Source organism: Falco rusticolus, chromosome 20, assembly GCF_015220075.1.
Source record: "Falco rusticolus isolate bFalRus1 chromosome 20, bFalRus1.pri, whole genome shotgun sequence".
Lineage (NCBI taxonomy): Eukaryota > Metazoa > Chordata > Aves > Falconiformes > Falconidae > Falco > Falco rusticolus.
The window spans coordinates 3,525,835-3,550,928 of NC_051206.1; the positions used below are offsets into that span (position 1 = coordinate 3,525,835).

Below are 25,094 nucleotides of genomic sequence, written 5' to 3' on the forward strand. Positions count from 1 at the left end.
CTCCCGCATCATATAGATCTTGTGTGATGGGTAGGTACGGGGCTGACCGATGTGCTAAGATGCAAAAAGTGGCCAGAGCCAAATTAATTCTGTAAGTAAGACTGAACCCAAGACATTTACATCTCTGCTTTTTTGTTCTTGCTGCTGTTGTCAGAAGGTGACTCCAGGGTAGGTCCTAACTTGTTCTATCGCGCCATCGTGGAAATATGCTAGGGAGCATTTTATTTCCCCCCCACCTTTTCTGTTTTCCCTGTGCCTCAGCAGCAGTCTGAGGAGGTGAGGGGTTCACCAGACAGATCATTAAACTGTCCCCCAGGGTTAGAGCTCTGAGTCACAGGTCGCTGCCTGCCATGCGGAGTTAGAGCAGCTCCAGATGGCAGTAGGAAAAGCCTCGTAAGCAAAGGGATCCCACCTACCATTAAATTTTCCAGCCTTCCAGTGTCAGCCCTTTGCTTCGAACCAAAAGGAGCAGCTTGAAGTTGGGTAGAATTTTCCTTTCCAGTGGCTTTGTGGGGAGGCAGCACGTGCAGAGGAGGCTGCCGGTCGGAGCCCGGCCGGTGGCTCTGCCACTGCCGAACCCGGAGCGTTTTGTGTCACCTCTGGGTGCAGAGGAACGGAGCCAGCAGCCGGGGTGTCACCTCCACACCGTCTGTTCTCTGCCTGATGTCAATGCTTTGAGACAGGTACGGCTCATGCGCTCTGCAGAGCCCTCGTCGCTCACGCTACAATGAGAATAGTGTTGCAGCAACAAAGAATCACCAGTTGTGCCAGAAATGGTAAGAAAACAGTTGCTCCTCTACCTCCGTTCCCCAGATTGGGCAGCCTGGCCTCCGGCATGCCAACGAGGGGAACTCCAAGCTGGACACCAATATCTGGGGTTGGCCAACTTCTTCCAGCTGGTGGAGGGTATCGGTGGGTGGATGCTGCTTTCTTGGAAACATCTTCTGTGGCTCTTCCCTTGCATCACCACCATGGTTGTGGTGCTCCTGGCTGCTGACCAGCAATGGGCACATCTCCAGCCAAGACACGAATGCCTGGCCAAGGGCCATAGCGGAGCAAGCCACCCGCAGGTCATAGCACCACGGCTGCCAGCATTTTGATTATACCAAGTCCAGAGAGAGCACGTTGATAGCAAAGTTCAGAAGTGGTTTTATCCACAGCCTCCCATCTCTGAAAGCTTCCTAGAAACTGCTGGAGCCCAGAGGTTCTACATCTGCTACTTGCAAGGACCTCCCGTCAAAACTGTCTGGTGTGTTTCCATCAGCAATTGCTCACGGATTATATGGGCTCCAAGAGAGACTCTGGTGGTTCTTGATAAAGATCATCTGCTGGAAGCTCCGGTTCATCCCCCCACAATGTCTTTCTAAGCAGCTTTGGGCTCAGTTTGGGAACAGGACCCGAGAGCTTTGCAGGCAGGATTATTGTCTCCTCATATCTCCTCTTGCTGTGCCTCTTCGGTAGAAATGACAGTTGTCTGCTGTCACTTGCCCAGGGAGGAACCAGCTTATTCAATTTGGCTCCCAACACCTTGAGATCATTCTCTGCAGCATGAGATGATGTCCGCTCTCGTTTCCATCACTGGTTTTGGAGTCTGTACCACACACCTGCCCCAGAGTTGTTTGAATTCTCACACGTCCCTGTGGTGTTATGTTTTGTTGCCCCAGCAAACGTGTCTATGACCCATTTAAATGTCAGGGCTTGACTGGGAGCAGATTCCAGCATACAGACCCAGCCAAGAGGTCATAATTTGCGAATTCCTACAGCTGAAGTTTGCAAATTATATAACAATGGAAACTTGGCTTTTTCTGCAGTTCTTGTGTGCTTGAGTCCCAGAGACTGCTGGAAAGAATGTAACGGTAAAAATTATTAATAATAATCTTGCAGCTTTTTGTTTTATTTTAACAAGAAATCACTGGCATTTTTTCAGGGTTACTGTGTTTTGAATGCTAGAGGCCAGTGTGATGTCTGCAATGTATTAATATACTGTTACTGGATATTTCTTCACCATACAGTAGCATGGGCAGAAGGTAAGGACTCTTCTTCCTTCTTTTCCTCCCCAAGGCATGGGTCCAATTCATCTAAACGAAATTGACTGTACGGGCTTTGAAAAATCAGTCACGGACTGCAAGTTCAACATGGAGTCGCAGGGCTGTAACCACGAAGAAGATGCTGCTGTGAGATGTAATGTTCCAGCGATGGGTTTCCAGAATCAGGTGAGAAGCCAAGCAATCCAGGTGCGAGTGAGCGTGGCGAGGTGTTTTCACCCTGGAGCATCCTCTGCCCTCCCTTGCTATGCAGCACAGGGCATCTGGGTAGGAATTATTTCAACTAAGCCATGCCTATTCAATTTCAACATCTGCGTTGTATTAGACAGGAGGGCAGATGAGGATGATGCTCCCTTTGAGCATCCTCCTGGCATGACAGAGGCTTATAAAATGGGTGGAGTGCCGCTTCAGCTGCCCCCTGTGCCCTGTAAAGCTGGCGCACATCCCTGTTGTGGTGGGATCTCACTTGTGCCTCATGCCACTGGCACCTGGGTGGCTGCTGGCATAGGTGCTGCTGGCATCTTTGCCACGTGGAGTTTAAAAACCAACTGCATGAACCAGATGCAGGTTCCTCTGAGTAAATGCTCTTGCCAGAGGTCTAGAGGGAGTGGGGAAGGGAAACTTCCATAGGGAGTGTGTTACTCTCGCAGCTGCAAGAGTAAAACATCATACTTTCAGATGCTGGGCTTGGCTAGACCGCTTCGTGTCCATGGTGGGAGGTGAACCAGACCGCATTAACCAGGCTGCTAGCAGCCGACCTGAGGCTTCTGGGCTTGCTGACATTAAGCCGTGAGAAGACCCCGAGTGCTGCTCGCCCAGCTGCTGCATCATCGCTGTAGTTTGCTGTGCTGTTCATTGACCTAAGAATTTTTACATTTTTACATCCCGCAGCTGCGTCTGAGCGGCGGCCGCAACCCTTACGAGGGCCGGGTGGAGGTCCTGATGGAGCGCAACGGCACTCTCAAATGGGGCACCGTCTGCAGCGAGAACTGGAGCACCGTGGAGGCCATGGTGGTGTGCCGGCAGCTGGGCCTGGGGTTCGCCAGCCATGCCTTCCAGGTGAGTCCCTGCGCCCTCCCCGGCGCGTGTTTCAGATGTGGTGGCACATGTGTGCTTGGGTAAGGGCTACCGAGCAGGAGGAAGGCTTATAAGGAAGAAAAAAACCCACCCAAACCACGGCATTCGGCTTCAAGGCACTAGCTGGAGAGGCTCTAAAGGTTAAAGCTCATTGTGTAACAGTTGGGGGAAATTCGGAGCAGAAGGAGCTGTTGCAGCTCTGGACAAAGCTGCTGTTTTCGTCCTGCTCATGGCTCAGATTTCCTGGGAAGCCTGACTTCCTTATCCCTCACTGGGGCTGGTGGTTACATGCAGTTTTTTTCCCCCTCCCCGACTCAGTGGGGAGTTGAACTTCTCAGGCTGAGTGAAGTGTGGAAGCCAAGTTTAACCTGATGTCAGATCACTTGAAAACAATTTGATTTTGCTTCCGTAGTTACTTCTCGGTGCAATGTGTACACCGCCGTGCAGTGGAGCTGTGTGCAGCTCCCCAAGTTGTTTGTATTCTTTGCTCCTCTAATGACAGATGCCCTAAACCCTCCCTGCTTGCACCCAACTAAGACTGGCACTTAATAAAGGGATAAAAGCTACCAACTAACAAGCTGGGGATAACCACAAAGGAATAAAGTGTTCTTTCCCAGCAAAGCTCTTTGGCACGATGAATGGCAGCTTGCTGTGCTGGCTGGAGGAAAGCAAGCAGCGACCGTAAGAGCTGGAAGGAGAGAGGGCAGCAGCTTCCCACCCATTTCCCAGATGGATACATGGCATCAGGTGTAAGTAGCTGGTGCTGGCCAATAACCCTGTGCAAGAGCCTCTTTTTTTATTTGATACACCCCCCGAGGCTCAGAAGGTGAAAGGGGGGGCAGGCGGGTCTAGGTGCAATGGTAGATTTTTTGGAAAGGAAATATATAACCTCAGGGCCTTTGTTGCAGTTCCCAGAGACTGGGAAAATGGAGATTTGGGCTCGTAAAATAAAGTGGTTTCTCCCTAGGACAAAGCAATCCATTGCCAGAGCTTGCTGCCTTGCTGCTTTCTGGAACTGCAGCCCCTTGGGGGCTGAGAACCAGCCATCGCCAGCAGCTTTGGGGAAATTTGGGCTCAAACGGCCGCTGAATAAGTCCACTTCATGTCTGTTTAGATAGATGGAAACCTGCGCACAGAAAACAGCCTTAGATCAGTTCTGAAAAGAAAACACTTTTTCCCAAACAACTTCCGGAAATTGAAAACTTGGACAAACGAGGAAGATGTGGTTGCAGAGCACAGAGGCTGCCCCCATTCTCCCAGTTCTCCCAGCCCAGGGTCCAGGCAGCTCTGCTGCGTTTCCAGGCCGTGCCCTGCTCGGTGCTCCCTGGCTCTGCTGGCTAAACCCGCTGAGAACGAGCATCCCTGCCTTCTGCCTGCCGGGTTTGTCTGGCAGGAGCAATAAGGGCCTGACGTGACTAATAGCCTCAGCATCCTCGGGGCTGGATGTTGCTTGTGGAGGAGGGGCTGTCAGCAGAAACGGACAGTTCAAACCCTACCTGGCGAGCGCGGTCCCGCAATGAGTGTATGGAGTGACCAAGCCAGGATCCAGGAGGACATGCTGGGGCTCGTGGGCAGATTCCAACCAATTGAACTGTTCTCCGTGGCCAGAAAGAGGGGATCTGCAGGCCCCTGAGGGACACGCTGGGGTCGGGTACCTCGGAGGTCAGAGCTGGAGCTGCCCATGCTGCTCGCATGGCAATTCCCCCAGCACAAGTTGGTTTCTCCAGCTGATTTGCCTGCGCAGCTGCCAAGCAGAGTGCAAGAGCTGAGGACAGCCACGTCCCTTGAACGCTGGCCTTTCCAGCTGCCTGGCTCTATTGACACAGCCCTGAGAGTCCAGCAAGAAACAAGACATTTTTTCCTTTAGCTGAGACTTCTGGTATTTAGAACAGAAAAGGCCCTTATGCGGATGCCGGCTGCACCAGCTACATGAGCATAAAGCTACACTGTGTAGAACAGGGCAGCCCTGTGTGCGGGTGTGCAAAGAGTGTTGCTAACAGGGTTAACAAACAGCCTGTTGCAATGGAAGCAATGGTACAGATGGGTTTTCTTTTCCTGGAAACGTGCTCCCAGTTTTGACGTTAACAAACCTGGTCTTTTCTTTTCTTTTCTTTTTCTTTCTTCCTTTCTCCAAAATTTTGCGACTGCAGCTTCACCAGGATGTACTGCGCTTAGTTTTGAGAGTGGTGCTACATTAGGAGTTAATTTTCTGTTGCTCCGACGAGTTTTGTAGAACTGGGTGATGAAGATGAGCGGGGTTTGAACGTCTGTGAATCCCCCCCCTCAAAACCCAGAGATGCAGATCCTGTTAGTGCCGCTACTCCTCAAATGCCTTGTTTCCACCGGCATTTCCAGCAGGGCTGTTAGTTCTGCCTGCCCTCCTTGTACGAGCGGGCGCTCTGGCACTACTCGTGGTCCTCCCAAGTGCACAGATGTCACAGGACAGATGCGGTTTAATTGCTGGGCATCCCTCCCAGGGGCACAGCCCAGATGACTTAGACCAGCCTGAGGATGAATTCATCAGCTGGATGGGCAGAGCAGAGTGGAAAAGCGAGTTTACAGCTGGATCAAAAACAAGCAGAGATTTAAACCAGCGCAGAAACAAGGAGAGAGTTTTGTTTAGCACTGGTCACATGTGTGGGGCAGGGGATATGGGACTGGGATTAAACCCTGTGTCGACCAGCTTTCTGCTTAAACAGATTTGGTGCTCATTCCCCAAGTTACTCATCTCCTCTGCTCCAGCATCCTTTAGCGAAATCTGTCTCCGTGCATTGATCATCACAAGAGGGGAGAACGCAAGTTACAGGGGGATAAATATTCCACTAAATAAAGTCCACTAAACACTGAAGAGTGTGTGAAATGCTTTTTTCTGCCTTTCTTCCCAGGAAACCTGGTACTGGCACGGAGACATCAGCGCTGACAACGTAGTCATGAGCGGCGTCAAGTGTTCGGGGACAGAGATGTCCCTGGCCCACTGTCGTCACGATGGAGCCGATGTCTCCTGTCCCAGAGGAGGTGGTCGTTTTGGTGCTGGTGTATCCTGCTCGGAGAGTGAGTGACTCAGATTATTTCATTTTGGCATTGTTTGCCCCGAGATATGCAGGAGAAATGGCGTGGCCCGTGCTGTGCCTTGGATATGCCAAAACAGTGGCAACTCGCTGCTGATGGGGCTGAGAAATAACAGTGCAAGGAAGGGGCTGGCTGCCGTCTCTGGCAGACCCTCGTGGGGCTTTTTTAGAAACCCATCAGTTAATTTTGAACCTTCCTTCCCACCCACCAGCTGCCCCCGACCTGGTGCTCAACGCCGAGCTGGTGGAGCAGACTGCCTACCTGGAGGACCGCCCCATGTTCATGCTGCAGTGCGCGCTGGAGGAGAACTGCCTGGCCAGCTCGGCCGTCAACACCTCCATCACCTCTGGGTACCGGCGCCTGCTGCGCTTCTCCTCCCAGATCCACAACAACGGGCAGTCCGACTTCCGCCCCAAGAACGGCCGCCACGCCTGGGTCTGGCACGACTGTCACCGGTGGGTGCCACGGGGTCGGTGCCTCCTTCCGTCCCCTTCTGCTGCCGGGGGGTGGGGGTGGGGGATGTTCTGCTGCGGGGTGATGGCGCTGAAAGGCTGGAGCGGTGGCTGGGGAGCTGCGATGGGTGTCAGGGCAGCTCTCATCCTCTGACAGCAGAGAAACCAGCTAATTAGAGTAGGAATTGTAATGAAGAACTGGTATACGAGCAAGACGGAGCTCTTCTTGGGAGAGATGTATATACACGGGCAGTATGCACCTGGGGGTATGTGTACGTACACAGACGGAAGCGTGTGCCTGTGTACCTGCGGTGTGTAGGGAGATGCAGCCGTCAGAGCCACTTCCCTCACCTGGGGAAGGACTGCAGAACACGCTGCAATTCTGCATTTTTATTTTTATTCTTTAATGCGTCTTGGCTGCGTTTAAATTGTGCACAGCTGGGAGAGCTAGTTTTGTGCTTCTTTTTGACAAACAGTAAATTCACCCCCATAAATGCATAGTTTTTCAGAGGGAAACTGACAGTTTTGGCCAAAGTAAATCACGAGGAGGAAAGGGAGCTGGAACCAAGCCATCCAGATGCTTTGCTTCTGAAATGGCTTGTTACAGGCTTGATTTTTCTCTAATTTATGGTAAAAAGGAGCTAAGTAACCAGCAGCGCACAGCTCTTGTCCTGCCGCTGTTAAAACTTTCGCCTTGTGAAAACATCAGAGCAATAAATTCTCGAACCTAACGGTCCCTTACAGTCTTCATCAACAGCATGAGCGAGGCGAGAGGCGTAGGTACGCAGCGCAGCAGCGTTGCGATGCTGCAGTGCCGCTAGTCTGAAGCTTCAGACCGTGGTGGCCACTGACCCTGCGGACGGGCTGGTGTGCAATATTTGCAGCGGGAGGCACTGGTGCAATATTTGCAGCGGGAGGCACTGGTGCAATATTTGCAGCAGCTCATGCCTCGGCAGCACAGAACCAAAGGTAAATAGGCAATGGTGTAGTTAGGGGAGGAGGAAACCCGGAGCAGAGCGGCGGAGCATCTGCCTTCCCAGCCCTGTTGGGAAGGGGCTGGGGGGACACGTGGGGACCGCAGGGCTTTGAGCACAGCACTGTCACAAAGCAGGGCACCTGGAGCAATTTGGGAGAGGCTGTGTAAGTGAGGTGAGGCTGGGAAAGGATCGGGAAGAGGCTGAGAGCCATCTGTGCGCTTTAAACTGGATTCTGTTTATACGGAGGAGGATGAACTCAATTCCTCTTCAATCTTTCCAGTCTGTAAACACCAGAATGTAAACACCTCTTTGAATGATTCAGACATATTTCAGAAACTGAGTCAAACTTGAGAACCTCAAACTTTTATCAGAGGCAGCCAAATTAGACAGCCTCAAAGTCAACAGCTCGGCCACTGCAGAATGCCTCTTCTTTCCTAGCTGCCCTGCTCCATCACTGGGACCTTCTGTTTGGTTGGCTTTTGATGTGGAAGTAGAACAGAAAAGGGAAAGACCTATAGCAGGGAGTGAAAAGCGATTAAATTCTGGCAGGTGGGGTTTTTTTTTTGTTAGGGGAAAGGCAGGAGGAGGTAAGAAGAAACCCAGTCTCCCAACGAAAAAATTTCCTCCCCTTCCCTCATCCCTCATCCTTTATCTGTAAATACGTGTGCAGAGTGATGCTGCAGTAATGGTGGTTGGAAGTTTTTAAGCCATGATTATTTTTACAGCTGGAAAGGAAAGGATATCTGCACATTTTTTGTCTTTTTTTTTTTTTTAACTCCTAAGTGATGGCTCTTTGAATTGGGGCCTGTCTGTGCAGCGGTGTAAGGACCCGCTCAGCTCTCAGCACCCACAGCTGCTTCCCCGTTTGCCACAACGTGCTCACGCTGGGACTTTGCTCCCGGTTCCAAAACTGGGATGAAATTCAACCTGTTGCATCAGCATGGGTGTGCACCCAGCCGTGACCATGCGGAGCACCCAAATTGTTCTAATCTGGTATTTCCATCCGATTCCCGCTCCGCAAGTCTCACCGACTTCAGCTGGATTGAAGCACAGGCTGAAGTTTTTGCAGAACCAGAGCACGGCATAGAAAAGGTCCATGTTCTCAGGTCAAAAACCACCCAAACTGCCGTAGCCTGCGCTGGGTAGGGGTCTGCAGCGCAGATCGTGTGCTCTCCCCCAACTGTTGCTGCACCCAGCAGCGCTGCAGCGTTCGTGCCGGCAGCCCGGCTCAGGCTGAGCTGCCGCTAACACTTCCCTGTTTAAAATTCCGTGTGCGAACCCAGCTGTCGGGTTGTTTAGATCCGAGCGGTGCGAGCTCGGAGAGAAGCTGGGTCCATCTGTCGTGAAGTTTTCTGCCAATAAATTTACATTCTGCTGCTTAAAAATAAATAAATAAAAATAGCCAGGTTGCCGGTTTGGGTACATCTAGGGCTGTTTGCAGGCTGTTAAGGAGAAGGTGAAATATTTCCTGCGGTAAACGACAGGGCCACTAGAAGCGATGCCCTGGCTGAATGATGGCTTTGATTTTTATTTACCCCCCCACCCCATTCCTTGCTATTATAAAGCATGGGGTGGTCCTACGAAGGCTTGGGCATGCTCTCCCCTGGAAAAGCTTTAGCACTTGATATGTAAATAAATATCCAGGCCAGGAGCCAGCATGAAGGCAGCATGGGTGATGGCGCTGTGCAAGGATTACGCCCAAGGGAATATTTCCTGGCTGTGTTTTCTCTTGCTCTACCTCCTGCCGCGCCGCTTGGTCCGTAGCACTTCATGTGTTGTCGTGTGTTTCCCCCCGCGGGGCTGGGAGGTGAAATGCCTGGCCCAGGGGATGCAACAACACAAAAAGCCGAGGCTGGGCTACTCACATCCGAGTCGTCGTGGCCCAGCCACTGGCCCACCCCTGCTGGGGTCGACAGTGCAGCCCTTCAGACCTGGTGGTTAAAGGGGTGGCTGTTTTCCCTCGAGGTAATTCTCCCCGTCTGTGCCTTGCAGGCATTACCACAGCATGGAGGTTTTTACCCACTACGACCTCTTGAACCTCAATGGAACCAAGGTGGCTGAAGGACACAAAGCCAGCTTCTGCCTGGAAGACACCGAGTGCGAAGCAGGTATATCTGCCAGAGCCCTTTGTGCTGGGAATTTATCGCTGTCCCCGTACAGGTGCCTGGCTTCGGAGATGCTGCTGATGTCCTGAGGGCTGCGTATCTCTGGGGTGATCTCTGCAGGTATAAGAGAATCCCTGAAGGCCCCATATGCTGAGGTTTCCAGCCCTCAGCTCCTTACATCCTTACTCTGAGCTGCTCTGGAAACCTCGGTGTACATTTTCTGATTCCTGTAAAGGGAGAAATTTCAAAACACGCCTCTAGGTGCCGAGGTGTGGAAGGCAGCAGCTCCTCCTGTGCAGTTAAGCAGTGCAGGTGTTTCAATACAAGACGTTGAGCAAGGCACGGTTCTGTTAAATCTCACCCAAAATACTGCGCCAGTAGCTTCTCACTGTCTTCCACTGAGTCTTCCTCTGACATGTCCAAGGGTGGGAAATTCCCAGCCTGACTCGCTGGGAACGTAACACTTCATGCCTTTAACTCTTTCCATCTAGATGTGCAAAAACAGTACGAATGTGCCAATTTTGGTGAACAGGGGATCACGGTCGGATGCTGGGACGTGTACCGTCATGACATCGACTGCCAGTGGATCGACATTACTGATGTCCCACCGGGCGATTACCTCTTCCAGGTATGGGAGAAAAACAGGACTTGAGGCATTGCTGTGTGCTTTTTAGCTTACCCATTAGGGATGTCAAGAATGTAACTAGTTTATTTGTACATCTCCTACAGTACTATAAGCTTCCAATTATGAAGAGATTATGTTCCCAAGGTACCTAAAAGATAAAGAATTAACCTAACGGGCCAGCAAAGCGCTACCATACCACATACTTCCCCCCGAAGTGAAAACAATCAGGGTCAGTAACCACAGCTCAGAAATGACAGTCTTAAGAAATCCACATCCAGCCAACACTTGATAGTCCTTATCTATCTAGTATTCTTATCTATAGACAGGATAGTCCTTATCTACCAACCCGTGCGCTGCTGACATCGTGTTCCATCTCACGTTCTGTATCGGCGCAGCATCCCGCTGTTTGTCTTGTACTAAGTTTTTGAGCTGTTCGTAAGCAACGCTGGCTTCATTTGGGGATCAAACGGTGCTGTTCTTGTGTTTGCATGAGGAGTTAAGACTCTGCCTCCAGTCTGGTTTGTGCAAGTGGGTGGAGTGGGGGGGAGAAGTCTTTGGTTCTAAAAACAGCCGCTTAAACTGGAGAGGAGGGAAGGGAAATTATTTTTGTCTGCACTGCTATCGTGTGAGAAATGGAGTGAAGGTGTTTGAGGGTATGTCTTGGTGCCTGGGGGAAGGTGTGATCCTGATCTGGCTTTAATGGGTTTCTGTCTTCTTGCAAAATGAGTTAATTTTTTCCGTTACAAAAAAAAAAAAATATTATGGTATAATGAAAAAGCTGATTCCGTCTCAGTCTGCCTAGCAAGTGTCACACCCTGTCCACCTTTCAGTAACTTTGTGCTGTGTTTCTCCATCACTCCCTAGGTTGTCATCAACCCCAACTACGAAGTCGCTGAATCAGATTATTCAAATAACGTGATGAAATGCAGGAGCCGGTACGATGGGCAGCGCATCTGGATGTACAACTGCCACATAGGTGAGAGGGGCTTCTGCGGGGGGATGCTTAACGGCTGCCCGGTTAGATCACACCGCGTCGTTGGCTCTTTGCTACTTCTCGGTGCTTCCATTGCAACGTGCTGATGTGCTGTTGATCACTTTGCACGGGCTTGGAAAGACGAGATACTCAGCCCAAACTACGCTGGTGCTGTTTTGTTGTAGACCTCTCACAGGGTCAGGCTGCTACGGGTTGCAGATGGTAAATGGCTGGACGGGGGGGTTTGCATCTTATGTGTAACTTACAACACTGGTAAGACAGCTCTCTGTGCAAGATGCGAAAGAAATCCCTCAGGCTTGGGGGAATGGGGATAACAGATGTTCCAGCTGTACCTCTTCTACAAGGAAATGAGCATTTTTCCCCTCCCAAGACTGGGAGATGGAAGGAAAGCTCGGGTGCAACCTGAGAACTTGTTCGGAGTGCCTGAGTCAGTCCAGGCAAACAACTCCACCTTCTTATTACTCAGAAGTCTAATTACTATTAGACTCAAATTATTACCAGCCTGGGGCTGACCACCTCACACCCCAAAGCTTCTCTTCCCTTGAAAAGCAAACAAGAGCAGTGGAGAAGAGCCCTCTGCTCAAGCCAGAAATGAAAAGACTTTGCTGTCCCTTGAATGCGAGGGAAAACTGCCTGTTTTTCTCAAATACGTGTAAAACATTATCATTTGGAATTTTTGGGGTGTCTTGGAAATAGCAAAGCCAACCTAGTTTAAATTTGCATTAGCAGTCAATTGTCAAAACCATTTTAAAACTGAATTAAGTTGGGGGCTTTGTAAGGTAATTTATTTTCTGTGTCAAAAACAGTTTAACGGCAACTGCCTGCCAACCTCCAAATAAAACCAGTGGCGAAGGCTATTTCCAGAGCTGGCTGAAGTTCTTCAAGGAGTGTTTTTCCTGAAAAAATTCCATGTAACCACTGATTTTTCTTGTTAATTTGCTGGGGTTTTTTTAAGAAAATACTGGTCTTGTGTGTCACGCTTCAGATTGTGACCTAGTTCAGAAAAGCCAAACCCACTTCATCTGGGTGAACGGACACTGAAGTGCTGGATGGGCTCTCCAGCTGAGCTTGAAACTCTTTTTGTTTAAAAATAAATGTATTTAGCTTTCATTGTCTCTCAACTAGCAAAAAGTAAGGGCCTGGTTTTTAAGAAGAGTAAAAAGAACCCACTCACCGCCAGCCTCGGGAGGAGCCCACTTCACAGGTCCCGAGTGTCGTCACCTCCTTGTTTTAAGCAACAATGGAGGGTACTTTGTGATCTGGTCTTTCAAATACATAAAAGCCTAGATCCAGCACTCCTGGGGCCTCTTGGCTGTTCCAGTTATGGTAAGATTTAATTAACTGCCTACATTAATTAGCCCGGGACAATCTTTGCTCTTCCAGTGCTTGCTTTGAGCCCTTCATTCTTGCAGCATCTTTTGCAGATCACGCAAAACCCCGGTGCGCTGGCTGCCTCGTGCTGCAAACTGCCTCTGCTGCTGCCTCCTGCTCAACCCTGTGCTCTTTCTGTGAACTCCCCAGGTGGCTCCTTCAGCGATGAGACGGAACAGAAGTTTGAACACTTCAGCGGACTCACAAATAACAAGGTGTCCACCCGATAGAACAGCATCGCCTCCCACCCCACTATTTAAAGAAGCGAGGTTTCCTGCTTCGGTGATTTCCCTAACCACTGCACACAAAAAAAGAAAATCAAGCAAACAATCAAACTCTAAATTAGCAAGGTAAATTATTTTCTAAAGATGCCTTCCTTCCCGGTTTAGGTGCTCAGACCACCCCGTGTCTGTTGTAACTCCGTTCCCTACTGCTGCGGTAGTTAGGAGCAGGCTCTTTAAAACTCTGCTTGGCTCCGTATCTTCACTATTCCAACCTTCTCCACCAAGATTTCTCCCTCCACTTTGCAGCACCATCTTTATTCACAGACGTAGGTCCAGGCTGCAGCAAGCACAATCTGCCTTTGGGTACCAACAACCTAAAAATGTGTCTCTACCATTCACTTTCAAGGCATTCATTTTGGTATCGTTAAGCTCTTTTGACTCAAGCTTGAACGCACCATTGATGCAAATGCCTCCGTTTGTGACGCTGCTTCTCGAGCCCAGCTAATCCTCAGTACTGCCATGTCATTACTCCATTTTAGTAAAGAAATACAGGAAAGGGGGGGAAAAAAAAAGTTGGAGCGGCTTTTTCTGAGCAGAACAGTATAAAGCATAATTTAATACCGCAGTGAAACTCTTGTACTCAACAATCAATTCCAACACAATCCTTGAAGTGGAGCAGCTAATGCAGAACAGTTTTCCACGCGTGCATCAGGGCTCCGTGAAGCTACACCTCCCTTGTAACATCTCGAAGACTTCACAGATCTCCTGAGGAGTCGTCCCCTGGGCTGTGAATTTCCATTAGGCAGTAAGCTATTGACCCAAGAGGTTCTACATACATCAGAATATTAACCTTCTAAGCTGGATATTCACTCTGTCTTGTCTTTAAGGGATGAATTTAGTTAAGGCATTGTATCCTCACTGTACCCGACAGAGGTAACTCCATGGCTTTCATCATCAGGGATCTGGACCGGTGCTGTCACAGACCCACCTGTGTAAGTTGTCTTGAAAAGGATTTTGACACTTGGTAGCTTCATAATGGTGCTAAGTGTGTTCCTCTGTTTGTTTGAGGACACACGTTGCTACAGATTTTTCAGACACAGCTACTTGAATAAAAGTGTTTTACCCAGAAAAATGTTTTATATGCCATTTGTGTATTTCTATTCCATGAAAAGTTTAGGGCCTTGTTCACAATTCCTGGTACTGAAGCTTTTCCTCCCTCTGTGGTTGTACAGAAGACTTCTACCTGCAGCTTAAGTTAACAGAACGCTTTTAGCTGACAGTTTCAATCCACAGGGGGATGGAAAGTGGCTGCATCCAAGTTGTGCTATCCATAACCTACCTCACAGGGATGTTGTGAGGCTTAAAGAATGCAGAAGTCTATTGCTAATGCCTGAGCAGAGTATTTCTGTCACTTACCCAGTGGCCCAGATGGTAGCATCTACCAAAGGTTTTTAGCCTACTGTAAGTTGGAAAACTCCATTTTGTTCTCAAGGTGCCAGGCTGTGTAGCAAAAGCAGAGTCTGAGATGTGCTGGGTGCTCACTGGCTGCTGCCACGACACCGTGTCTTGCAGCATCTCTTCACACCAGGCTCTGGGCAAATCACAACTGGCAAGTTCTGGTTTTTCTTTCCCTAATCGGGGTGTGACAACTTTCCCTGCTAACAAAGCAATTAACAAAGCAAGTCAGGCTCTTTAAACACTGTGTAAATAAGGAAAAACCCTGAAACTCACTTGCATTCAATGCTTGTCAGTTTTGTGGGGTATTTTAACAATAACATTACAACCAAGTAAACATTGAACAGATTTTTTTGACTCCTGCAGATGCTCTGCTCTTGCTTACAGCTGAATTTTGGCCAACAAGATACAATTCCCTTACTCTAGTGCTTTTGTTGTTGTTTCTTAAACTGTAGAGCAGGCTTTTCTATAAGCAGCCTTACTCTCGTGTGAGTGCCCCAGTGAGTAACAGACACTTTGAAACACAGTAGGGCGAGATGCTCTCCACAATGAAAAGCTAACAGTCCTCACAGGGCTTGGCTCTTGAGCTCAGGATCTCAGTAATAGTAAACTTCTCCCCCTTCCCAACTTCAGAAAAAAAAGATTCTGCTAATCCGTAAGAGAACATCCCTGTGGCGACTCACTTTTCTGCATGCAGTTTAATATGTCACAGCCATGCTCATCTATACATCTTTTTTTTTTAGCCGAAACTGTTTATTCCTCCTGGTCCAAGCCTTCTGGCAGGAGCATTTCGGTGCCCGAGACGTCCTGCTGCTTGTTCTTCAAACCCAGAGCCCGGGTCACCAGCCTCTTCGCCACGGCAGTGTCAGTCTGGGGTCTCTCTTTTGCGAGGTGAAGGAGCTCTAGGTAAAAATGGGTGAAAATCATTAAGTTAGTGCTTGTTCCGGAACAGTCTCTTGGCTAAGCCGTAGGACTGGCCGACGGAAAGGCTGATTTCTATTTCCTTAGTTTCAGAATTAGCCCAGGAGCCTGAGCAAACCATTCTATCCCTATCCAGTAAATTGCCTTTTCTTTTCGAAAAACGTGCCTCTAGATTTGTACTTCTGATTTTTCCACGACAGTTCATGAGCTATTTGTCTATGATTAAGCTCCAGCCCTCCTCTGCAGCGGCAGAGAGAACTGTTCCCCGTTCGCTTCCAGGAACAGCTTCCTCACCCTTCCTGGCATAACTCAGCAAGTCACATCCCTGAGAACAAAATGAAGGCATGCGGTCCAACCGATCTATCCGTGCACAGGGAAGTTTGATCTCAATTTAGATTAATCCCAACCAGCAGTCTTACACCCTTCAAAAACAGCAAGGAATAAAAAAACGCTGCATTTTTGAAAAATCAGCTAAATACATCAGATGCTTTGGGAAAGTCTTTGGCCAGTAACCTCCGTTTTCTGGTGGACACCTGGCTTGCTACAGTTTCATCTTACAAGAACCGAATACACCCAAACTTTACCAAATCCACAGCGGTCTGGATTTGGCAAGTACCTAATCATTTATCAGCAACTGTTTGCAATTTTATTATCCAGTTAGCAATGGGGGCTTTGCTTGCTTTTTCAAAAATGTTATTAATAAAGGCAGCCCATCAGCAGCTTAAAGAAAAAGGGGCAGACTCAAACTATCCGCAGCTTAGAAAACAAAACTGCCACTCTTTCTTGATGAAGCTACAAAAAAAAAAAAAAAAAAAAAAAGAGACACTGTCACCTAATTAAGATCCAAATTTGTGTTTGGGAAAAAAAAAAATATTGCAACTTGAACCAAATACAAGCGGAGTTTATATATAATGTTCCCCAGAAGGAGCTGATAACCTGATTCAGAAGCGTGCCGATCGGCTACGGCAACAGGAATCGGGGAGAGTGCAAAAAGAAATCCACTTCTCTGACGTTTCATTTCAATCCAGCAGTCTTAAAAACTCAGGAACTTCCGTGACAGTGTCCCTTTAAAGCGTTAATACTGAAATTTGTTCCAGCCGCAGCGTGCTGTGGAAATACCAGTACGGTTGTACCTTCAGCAAAGTCTCTACTGCTACACAATTCATGGCATTTCTTTATTGTGGCAAGTATAACTGATTACAGTATGATTTTAAAAGGCAATACAATAAATAAAACTGTTAATGGCTAAGCTTAATTTTTTTTTCCTTCACCTAATACTGAATAAAATTACGCCAACCACCAAATGTAACAGCTGTCGGGTTTGTCTCATCTATTGCCTTTAACCGGGCAAAATTTAATAAGCCAGAGCAGCTTACGGGGCAGGATTGTGGCATTTGCCACGCTTCGCTTCCTGCAGCCACAGCCAGAGAAAACAAAACAAAAAACAACAGGATTTGCTGCTGTTGTGATTCAGTCCGTGCGTGCCGGCAGAGCAAGAGCGACTGCAAATTTCAGCACAGGTTAACAGCTGTAGTTACCTTTCCTGTAAGTAGAATATAACGCAGTCTTGTTCTGCACGGAGGGGTTTTGTCATCACATTCACCTGTGCCAACCGCAGGCAGAAACCAGTGTGACTGACTCAGCAAAGTTTTAACATAACTATGATACAGGTTGGCTGGAAATACTGTAAAAAAAACCAAAAAAAACCCCCACACCTAAAGACTCCACAGCTCACTGTCCTGCCTTGCCAATAAAGCTATAAAAAAAAACTAACAAAAAAGAAAAAAAAAAAAGGAAATACTGGTCCTTAATATCTATTTCCCATTTAACTCGTCATTGTGACCGCCCAGGATACAGAAGAGTGGTAAACCAACAACTACAACTACTAATAGTAGAAAAAAGATCGCCTTACTTGGTCGCTGAAGTGCCTTGATTTTCGACTGCTTTGTTGCGTGGATCAAAGGTCGGATCTTTAAAGAAGGATAACGCCGCCCCAAGGCTTGAGATGCTTCAAAAAAACACAAAGATTGCTGAAATTCAGACCGAATAGCAGCGGCTTTAATCGTAAAAATGATTACATGGTATAATAAGACTGAATAATTCAAGCTTCAGCAGCCGATATGTTATCTCAGGACTTTTACTAAAACTAAATTCATTCTGGTCACCTCAGGTTTACGCCAGACGTGCCTTGGGCAGGAAGCATCCCCAGAAAATACAAACACAATTTTTAAAAGACAACTCTCTCGTTATTAGACTGAATCCCCAGAAACAAACATAACACTTTTGCACTCCGTACGCTGCTGGAGGGAAACTTCTTGGGGTGTTTGTCCCTGAGAAGGGTCAGTTTGTCCAGTGGCTTGTGTCTGACCTGCGGCCCCAGGAGGTGACTGTAGGCTTGCAGGAATTTTGTCTAGTTACAGGAGAAAAAAAAAAAAGAAAAAACACCCAAAAAACCACACTGAAGTGGCAAAACAGATTAACTTCTAGAAATGCTCCCTCAACAAAAGGTGCCCTGGTAATTATCTGAGCCAACTCAAAACCTGTTGGTCTTGCAAAGCGGAGTTCCCACACGCCACCGCGGTCATTTCAGCTTCTCAAGCTTTCCAAATTTGAAGCGCCCAGGAGGAAAGACGTGCTGAACCGTGACTCCTTGGGCAAGGGCTCAGCAGGAGCGCACGGCTCGGCATTGCAAACCGCGGCGTCCCCGCGCCAGAGCGGAGAAAGCCCAGCAGCGATGTGCTCCCTTGCTCAGCCACGACCCTGGTCACGCTACCTGCAGACAGGCTCGAGAAGATTCCCAGGGCGTGCGTATCGTCGACCCACTGGATTTTGAAACCACTCTCACTAAAAATGAAGAAGAAAAAAAAAATAAATTCATTACTAAGAAAGAAAAAAACAAACAAACCACGCAGTAAAACCCATCAGCCACCCTGAGTTAGCAAAAGTCCTTAAGATTTTTATGTAGACAGCCGGTGCTTTTCCAAGATTATCCTCATTTTGCATGAGGGGAAAGAAAGGAAGGAACAGAAGAGCATCAGGACGTGCCCCTTTCGAGGCCACAAGACACGATTACCCCATCAGCAGCCCCAAGAACTCAAAGAAACCCCCAGCCAAAAATCAAGCTCAATTTCAAAGGCTGTGTCCTAACGCCAAAATACCCTTTGCCATTGACGTAGTGCTTTACAAACGCCACCCGCCTGCTCAGACATCTACAATAAAAAGCAAGCGATTTAAAAATAAGTGGTTTACAAAGCTCGGGGTGAAGAGACCAAGGTGAAAAACTAATAAAAGCGTCAGTGGAAAATGTGAGTTGGGGAGCAGGGAGTTCAAAGCTTTTCCTGCAGCGCAGGCAATACAACTGACTGCTCAGATTAGATCCATCAATTCTCAGCTCAGTTTCACAGCGAGTGGGGAAAAAAAAAAAAAATACATTAGAGGAAAGGCGCGCAATAGTCAGTAGCTTATTTAAAACGTAAATCATGGGGTTTAATTTCAGGGATCCGCAGAGCAAAGTGTTCACGTCTAGGTGTATCAGGAGAGGAGGAGGATGGCGAGGAAGAGGGAGAGGCGCCTGCAGACACCATTTCTGTGCCCTCTGGGAGAAGCCAGTTTAATTCAGCACTGGACTGAGCACCCTTTAACCAACGCGGGGCTGAACTCTGCTCTGGTCCTGCTACTGATCCAGCATCGCTCCCTTAGGCACAAGGCTCCGCTCCACATATTTACATAATAAATCTTATCTCCAGCAGCAGAATCGAGCCCTTTTCCTTGCAAAGCTTCATGTAAGCACGTGATTTCGCTCAGGCCCCAGAACGCACTAACGGAGAAGCTCCCAGATAGCTCCCAAAGACTCTTGCTGAGGCCAGAGCAGCAGGAATAAGCCTGCGTGTAGATAACTGTGCGTACCACAAAGCCCTGAAGAACCAGTCGAGGTTTAAATCATGCATAAACTGCAGGAAAGCAGCCTTAAAGGCACAGAAAGAGCGTAAGACAGAAAGGCACGAAGGCGAAACTAAAATGCAAAATGTATCAGGTTCTCTTGTGTGTTCAAGGCTGGTTAGTGCTGCCTTTGTGCCCCCGATGTGCTCAGGCTCTCAGGTACTCACTGGAAGTCCGAGAACACCTCCAGCAGGTGCTCCGTTTTCAGTGACGGAGAGAAGTCGTAGATTTCTGTCACGTGGCCAAAATCCCCCTCGCTGAGCTGCGCATCTCCGTAGCTGGAATAATCAAAGCTGATCTTCTCGATGCTTATGTCCTTCACGGTTAAATTACCCACAATCTGAGAATATTAAAAAAAAAAAAACAAAAAAACCAACCAAACAAAAAAAAATCAAGACAAGGTTTCGCTTTGAAGAGCGATCCTCCGGGTCCTGCTTTGGTCCCTGCAAGCCACGTCTGCGGCCACGCTCCTGCCAACAGGTTCGGCAGCCGCCTGGAGCAGCCCCGGCACAGGGATTCTCCTCCCAGGGATGAATGCCTTCCCCTAGGCTGACTCCCGAGCCACCTCTTCTCCCCAGAATCCCTCCCCGTGGCAATACCCGTAGCAAAACACTACCTCTGCAAAGAGCTCTGCGGTACAGTCGTCCTCGAGGCTGCCCTGCCCGCCGACGGCTGCGCTCTCCTCTCTACCACCTGCAGACAAATGCAGCTCATGCCACAGCGCATCAGCCAAGCCTGAACGCTCCTTGTCCTCCTCATCCGCCACCGGTGCCTTCCCGCTGTGGTTCTGCACAGCAGCAGCCACCCGGCGCTCATCCTGCTCCTCAGGAGCTGGTGGCTCAGCACCACACACCGGCTCAGGTGCAACCAGAGGCTCGTTCGAGGCTTCTGAGGGGTTCTGGCATTGGGGCTGCTCCACCTGCGCCACACCGGGATGCTCCTGATCTTGGCTTTCCAGTCGGGAAAGACTCTCCCCTCCCTCCACCGCGCTGGCAGCCCCAAAGTCCTTGCCCTGTTCTTCAGGGGGTGACATGTTTCCACCGCTCTCCGGGCTCCGGGCAGCAGCACAGCTCTTATCTCGGTTTTCCAGCACCAGCCACGCTGGGTCCGTGCAGCAGTTTCTGCTCGGGCTTTCCGACAGGGAGGAGCTCTCGTCGCACTCCAACACACCGGCATCCCGGCTCTTTGGGGCTTCAGCTTGCGCTTGGCACAGGATTTTGCTCCCTTCTGGTCCAACAGCGTTGTCACAGCTCAGACCTTGCTCTTCTGCTTCAGCTGGGTTTTCATTGTGGACGGAAGACAGGGAATCCGAACAGTCTTTATCCTGACTTTCCTGCCCAGAGAAAACGTTGCTGTTCTCCAGCGACGGAACAGCCGTACAACACGGAGGACGTTCGTTGTTGGTGTCATCGTTACTTTTTCCCGAAACACACTCTTCGCCAGGCTCCTGTCGCTTGCCAAGGGCCACGGAGACACCACCTGGGCTGCCTTCAGACTCGCCCAGCTCCTCCTGGGTGCCCCTGACCAAAGCTTTAGGGCAAATCTCTTCTTCTGGTGCCACATCCCCCGGTGACTCTGTGCCGGCTGCCACCGGCCCCTCCTGCTCCCCCCATTCCGCCTTCTTGCGCATCGCTTTCGGGACGTACAGGGCTTTATCCGGCTTCTTCCTGGGCGGCCTTTTTATCCTGCCGGACCCCACGCAGGCTCGAGAGTTGTCTCCGTGCATCTCCCCGCCGTGTCGCAGCCTGCCGCCTCGGCCCCCCCGGCCCCACGGCTGCGCAGGTCGGTGCGGGCGCGGTGGGTTGCCGCTGGGTTTTTGGTCACTCGTCTCGCTGGGCAGCCTGGGACAGAGAGAACGGCAAGATGTGAGCGGGGAGGAACGCAAGGAACTTGGTATTTGCAAAAGAGAAAGAGGAGGAAAAGCATCAAATCCACATAGAAACCAGTAGGTAAGAAATAAAAATTAAAAAAAAGCCTCTGCTTCCTTAATGACTGGAAGATGCTATCGATAACGGACACCCTCCTCCCTGCGGAGAAGTGTCACACAAGCTTTGCACTTGTAATAAGCTGGAATAAAAAACCTTCAAGCGCAGGAAGAGAAACACCGTTACAGCCACGGCACCGTACCTTACGGCCGAGTGACAGATGACAGTCCTCCTCCTCCATCCCTCTCCCACAGAAAAGCTGCTCAACAAATCCACGTTGTCCACGGTCCGGTGGATCAGGTACCTGAGGCGACTGGAGAGGGGGGGGAACAGCAGCACTCTGGAGAGGGAGAGGGGGAGAGGGCGTCAGCAAGTTGCAGGAAGGAAAAGGACAGGAACGGAGCAAGAATTTATTAGTCTCTCTTCCCCCAGTCATTCCCAGCGTAGGGTTTAAATCCCAGCCCAAAAGCCAAGCTGGACTGCCTGGTATTCAAGAGCCAGAATCCCTTCGCCATCCTAAATGCCCAGACAGACGCACTCGCTCTGCACACAGAGCACCGGGAGCCGCGGGGCGGCTGGGCCTCCCATTCCTGCCTCTCTCCGTACTGGGAGTGGCTGGGAAGCACCAGCAGAAGGCAGCCACCGGTCCCCTTCCTCCCAGTCTGAGCACACTCCAGAAACCAGCAACTAAAAGAATAGGAACAGGTGAATAAAGATGTTTGATTTCGTTGTATTTAGGGATGTTTCTGCAATTTCAGTGTCGACCCTGAGCGTTTTTTAATTGCATGGGTGCCTTCTCTGCCAAACATTTTTTAAAAAGCAATGAATTTAAGGTCACTACAAGCTGGCAGGCAGCTGAACTAGGCAATCCCACCCCTGCTCCTGTCCGACAGCCCCTTTTTGGCCACCTCAAGGGCTCCAAGGGTCACTGGATCAGGGACCCGGTCCAGTTAAATCCAGCCTGGCCAAAGAAAAAAGGTGCAGGGATCCAAGGCGAGGGAGCTCGCGGCCGTGGAGGAGGATCCGAGCGCAGGAAACCCTCAGCAGAGAGGGGAAACGAACCAATTTGATTACGAAATATTCATTATAACTCATCAAGCCGACCAGTGAGCTGGGCCAGGCTGCGGCCGGCGCAAAAGCCACCAGCCCCCAAACCGTCTCGGCCCGAAGCAGCACGGATAGAGGAGGGAGCACGACGGATCCACGGTCCACAGGGATGCTCCGAGCTGGACCTCTGCCTTTCCACCCCAGAAACACGAGGCAGAAGTCACAATGTGTCCCTGCTCCCGGAGCAGCACGTCCCATCGCCCAGGGACCGCGCGTGGCAGCGGGGAGCGGGTCACCCCGTGCCAAGACCCCTCTGTTGGCCGCCTGGGATGGGGGAGGGGGGGGAGGGAGACACCCACCTGTGGTGCTGCCCCTGCAGCATGAAGTGCTCCAGCTCCTCCGTGATCCTGCCCACGAACTCATCCTCGTTGGGCGAGAGGAAGACGCCGTCCATGGAGCGCAGCGCCAGGGTGGCAGCGGGCAGGAGCCTGCGGAGGGACAGGGCCACATGGAGAGGCAGCTGCCAGCTCCCCGGCCCTGGGGGGGCCTCGCCCCCCCCCCCCCCCCCCCAGTCCTCTGTGCTGCTGGGTGCACCCAGCTGCAGCCCTGACCCCCCTGCCCGGTGCATCCAAGGCCCCTGGGCAGCCTGGGCACCCCTCCCCCTCCCCTGCGCACCCCCCGCGGCTCTGTGCACCCCTCCCCCTCCCCTGCACACCCCCCGCACCCCCCGTGGCTCCGTGCACCCCTCCCCTGCACACCCCCAGCACCCCCCGTGGCTCTGTGCACCCCTCCCCCTCCCCTGCGCACCCCCCGCACCCCCCGTGGCTCCGTGCACCCCTCCCCCTCCCCTGCACACCCCCAGCACCCCCCGCGGCTCCGTGCACCCCTCCCCCTCCCCTGCACACCCCCAGCACCCCCCGTGGCTCTGTGCACCCCTCCCCCTCCCCTGCGCACCCCCAGCCCCCTGCGCTGCCCACGCCCCCTGTTATCCCCCCCCCGCCCCCCCAGCACCCCGTGCCGCCCCGGGCCCCCCCGCACAGCACCTCCCGCCGCTCTGCGCCCCGCCACCCCCTCCCCGTGCACCCCCCGCCCCCCCCCCCACGTGCTGCTCACGCGCCCTGCTCTCCCCCCACCGCCGGGCACCCCCAGCACCCCGTAACCGCCCCCTCCCCATCCCCGGGCACGCCAGCCCCCCCCGCCGCCCTCACCGCCAGGCCCGGGCGAGCGGCTCTTCCCGGCGCGGCGCCTGCGCCCGACCCGGCTCCTCCCGCCCGGCTGCAGCCCCGCCCCGCCGGGGAGCCGGCACGCGGGGGGCCCTGCCCCCACCCGGGGGCCGAGACACGCGTGGGGGGATCCCGGTTCCCCCCGCCGGGGAGCCTGCACACGCGGGGAGGGGGGGGGTCCCGGCTCCGGTTCCCCTCACCCGGGGAGCCTGCACACGCGTGGGGGGGAGGTCCCGGCCTCGGTTTCCCCGGCCCTGGGAGCCTGCACACGCGTGGGGGGGGTCCCTGCCCTCCACCAGGGAGCCTGGACACGCGGGGGGGGGGGGGGCGGTCCCGGCTCCAGTTCCCCTCACCTGGGGAGCCTGGACACACGTGGGGGGGTCCTGGCCCCCCCCACCAGGGAACCCGGACATGCGTGGGGGGGGTCCCGGCCCCAGCTCCCCCCACTCGGGGAGCCTGGACACGCCTGGGGGGGGTGGGGGAAGGGGGGGGGGGTGTCCCGGTTCCCTCGACCAGGGAGCCTAGACATGCGTAGCCGGGGGTCCCAGCCCCCCCAGACAAGGGAGCCTGGACACATGTGGGTGGGGGTCCCGGCCCCGGTTCCCTGGACACACATTGGGGGGGGGGGGGTCCTGGCCCCAATTCCCCTCACCCAGGGAGCCTGGACACGCGTGGGAGGGGGGGTCCTGGACAAGGGAGCCTGGATACACGTTGGGGGTCCCAGCCCCCCCGACCAGGGAGCCTGGACATGCGTGGAGGGGGCGGGGGGGGGGTGTCCAGGCCCCAGCTCCCCCCACTCGGGGAGCCTGGAGAGGTGGGGGGGGGGGGGGGTGGTCCTGGCCCCTCGCACACAGAGCTGCCCCCTCCCCCCCGTGGGTGCAGGGTCACACCAGTGGCCCCACGCGTGTCCAGGGCAGCGGTGGGCGCTGGAATGGGGGCAGCTCCCCGGGGACCCTCGCAGCGGTCGGGTTTGGGGGTGGGGGGTGGGATGCCCAGGACTCCCCATCCCACAAACCCCCCCGTGGTGCCCCACTCACCCCACGTTGCTGGGGTGCAGCGCCCGGAGCAGCTGCCGCCTGGAGGAGCTTTGGGCGTCCCGCTGGCGCCTGCCCCTGCCCCGTTTCTTTCCAGGGAAACGCTTTAATATCAAGTGGTTGAACGCTTCAAAGACGAGTGTTTTTCCGCCGTCGCGTGGGTTCCTCCGGCCAGAAATCCCAGAGTCTCCCGCCGTCTTGTCTTCTTCCTTAGGGAGACCGTGGCACGGAGCAGGGCCAGCAGCCTCCGAGTTTTGGGGTGACTCACTGGCCATTTGGGCCGGTTTCGGGACGGCCAGGTGGAGCCAACGAGCCTGACAGGTGCTCAGCGTTTAATTATTCTCTTCGCAGTCCTTCCTTCATCAGTTAATGCATAAATCCTGGGGGACGATGGGCCGCAGGTGACAGTCTCTGGGAGAGGAAGGGGCTCAGGAATTGCAGCCATTGCACACAACAGAAACAAGGGCAGCATCCATCCACCAGCTGCCTTCCCGGGGGTGCTGAGCCCCCCACTCAGCAAAGAGATGCTCACCGCGTGGCCCTGAGCCACTCTCATGCTGAACGTCATGGTCACAGAAACCAAACCACATGGTTTGTTAGCAACATGTTGG

General features: G+C 52.0%; 2 protein-coding genes across 11 annotated transcripts in view; one reads left to right on the forward strand and one right to left on the reverse strand.

The window, feature by feature from the left end:
• The window catches only part of LOXL2 (lysyl oxidase like 2), a 60,195-nt gene extending 46,124 nt beyond the window's left edge, over positions 1-14,071 (forward strand). For 6 of the 7 annotated variants that reach the window (XM_037371501.1, XM_037371498.1, XM_037371500.1 and 3 more), the window contains 8 exons: positions 2,062-2,213; positions 2,937-3,104; positions 6,008-6,173; positions 6,403-6,646; positions 9,613-9,728; positions 10,217-10,353; positions 11,215-11,326; positions 12,866-14,071. In XM_037371501.1, the coding sequence (XP_037227398.1) occupies positions 2,062-2,213; positions 2,937-3,104; positions 6,008-6,173; positions 6,403-6,646; positions 9,613-9,728; positions 10,217-10,353; positions 11,215-11,326; positions 12,866-12,945 (1,175 nt within the window). In that variant the 3' untranslated portion in view covers positions 12,946-14,071. The remainder of the gene's footprint in view (positions 1-2,061; positions 2,214-2,936; positions 3,105-6,007; positions 6,174-6,402; positions 6,647-9,612; positions 9,729-10,216; positions 10,354-11,214; positions 11,327-12,865) is intronic. The other variant, XR_005101582.1, reaches the window with a different exon arrangement.
• A 656-nt stretch (positions 14,072-14,727) lies between these two features.
• Positions 14,728-24,848, reverse strand: R3HCC1 (R3H domain and coiled-coil containing 1). Of its 4 annotated transcripts, XR_005101583.1 has the most exons (9): positions 24,487-24,848; positions 22,586-22,714; positions 21,382-21,519; positions 19,871-21,095; positions 19,422-19,594; positions 18,089-18,159; positions 17,228-17,323; positions 16,252-16,422; positions 15,187-15,296 (listed from the first exon to the last, which is right to left on the reverse strand). XR_005101583.1 is itself a non-coding variant. In XM_037371503.1 (8 exons), the coding sequence occupies exons 1-8, from the start codon at positions 24,756-24,758 to the stop codon at positions 15,148-15,150; spliced, it is 2,253 nt and encodes a 750-aa protein (XP_037227400.1). In that variant the 5' UTR covers positions 24,759-24,848; the 3' UTR covers positions 14,728-15,147. The 4 variants fall into 4 exon arrangements, 3 of the variants coding, with proteins under 3 accessions (XP_037227400.1, XP_037227402.1, XP_037227401.1); XM_037371503.1 differs by lacking the exon at positions 16,252-16,422 and having other exon boundaries at positions 14,728-15,296; XM_037371505.1 differs by lacking the exons at positions 16,252-16,422; positions 24,487-24,848 and adding an exon at positions 23,435-23,519 and having other exon boundaries at positions 14,728-15,296.
• Positions 24,849-25,094: the final 246 nt, after the last annotated feature.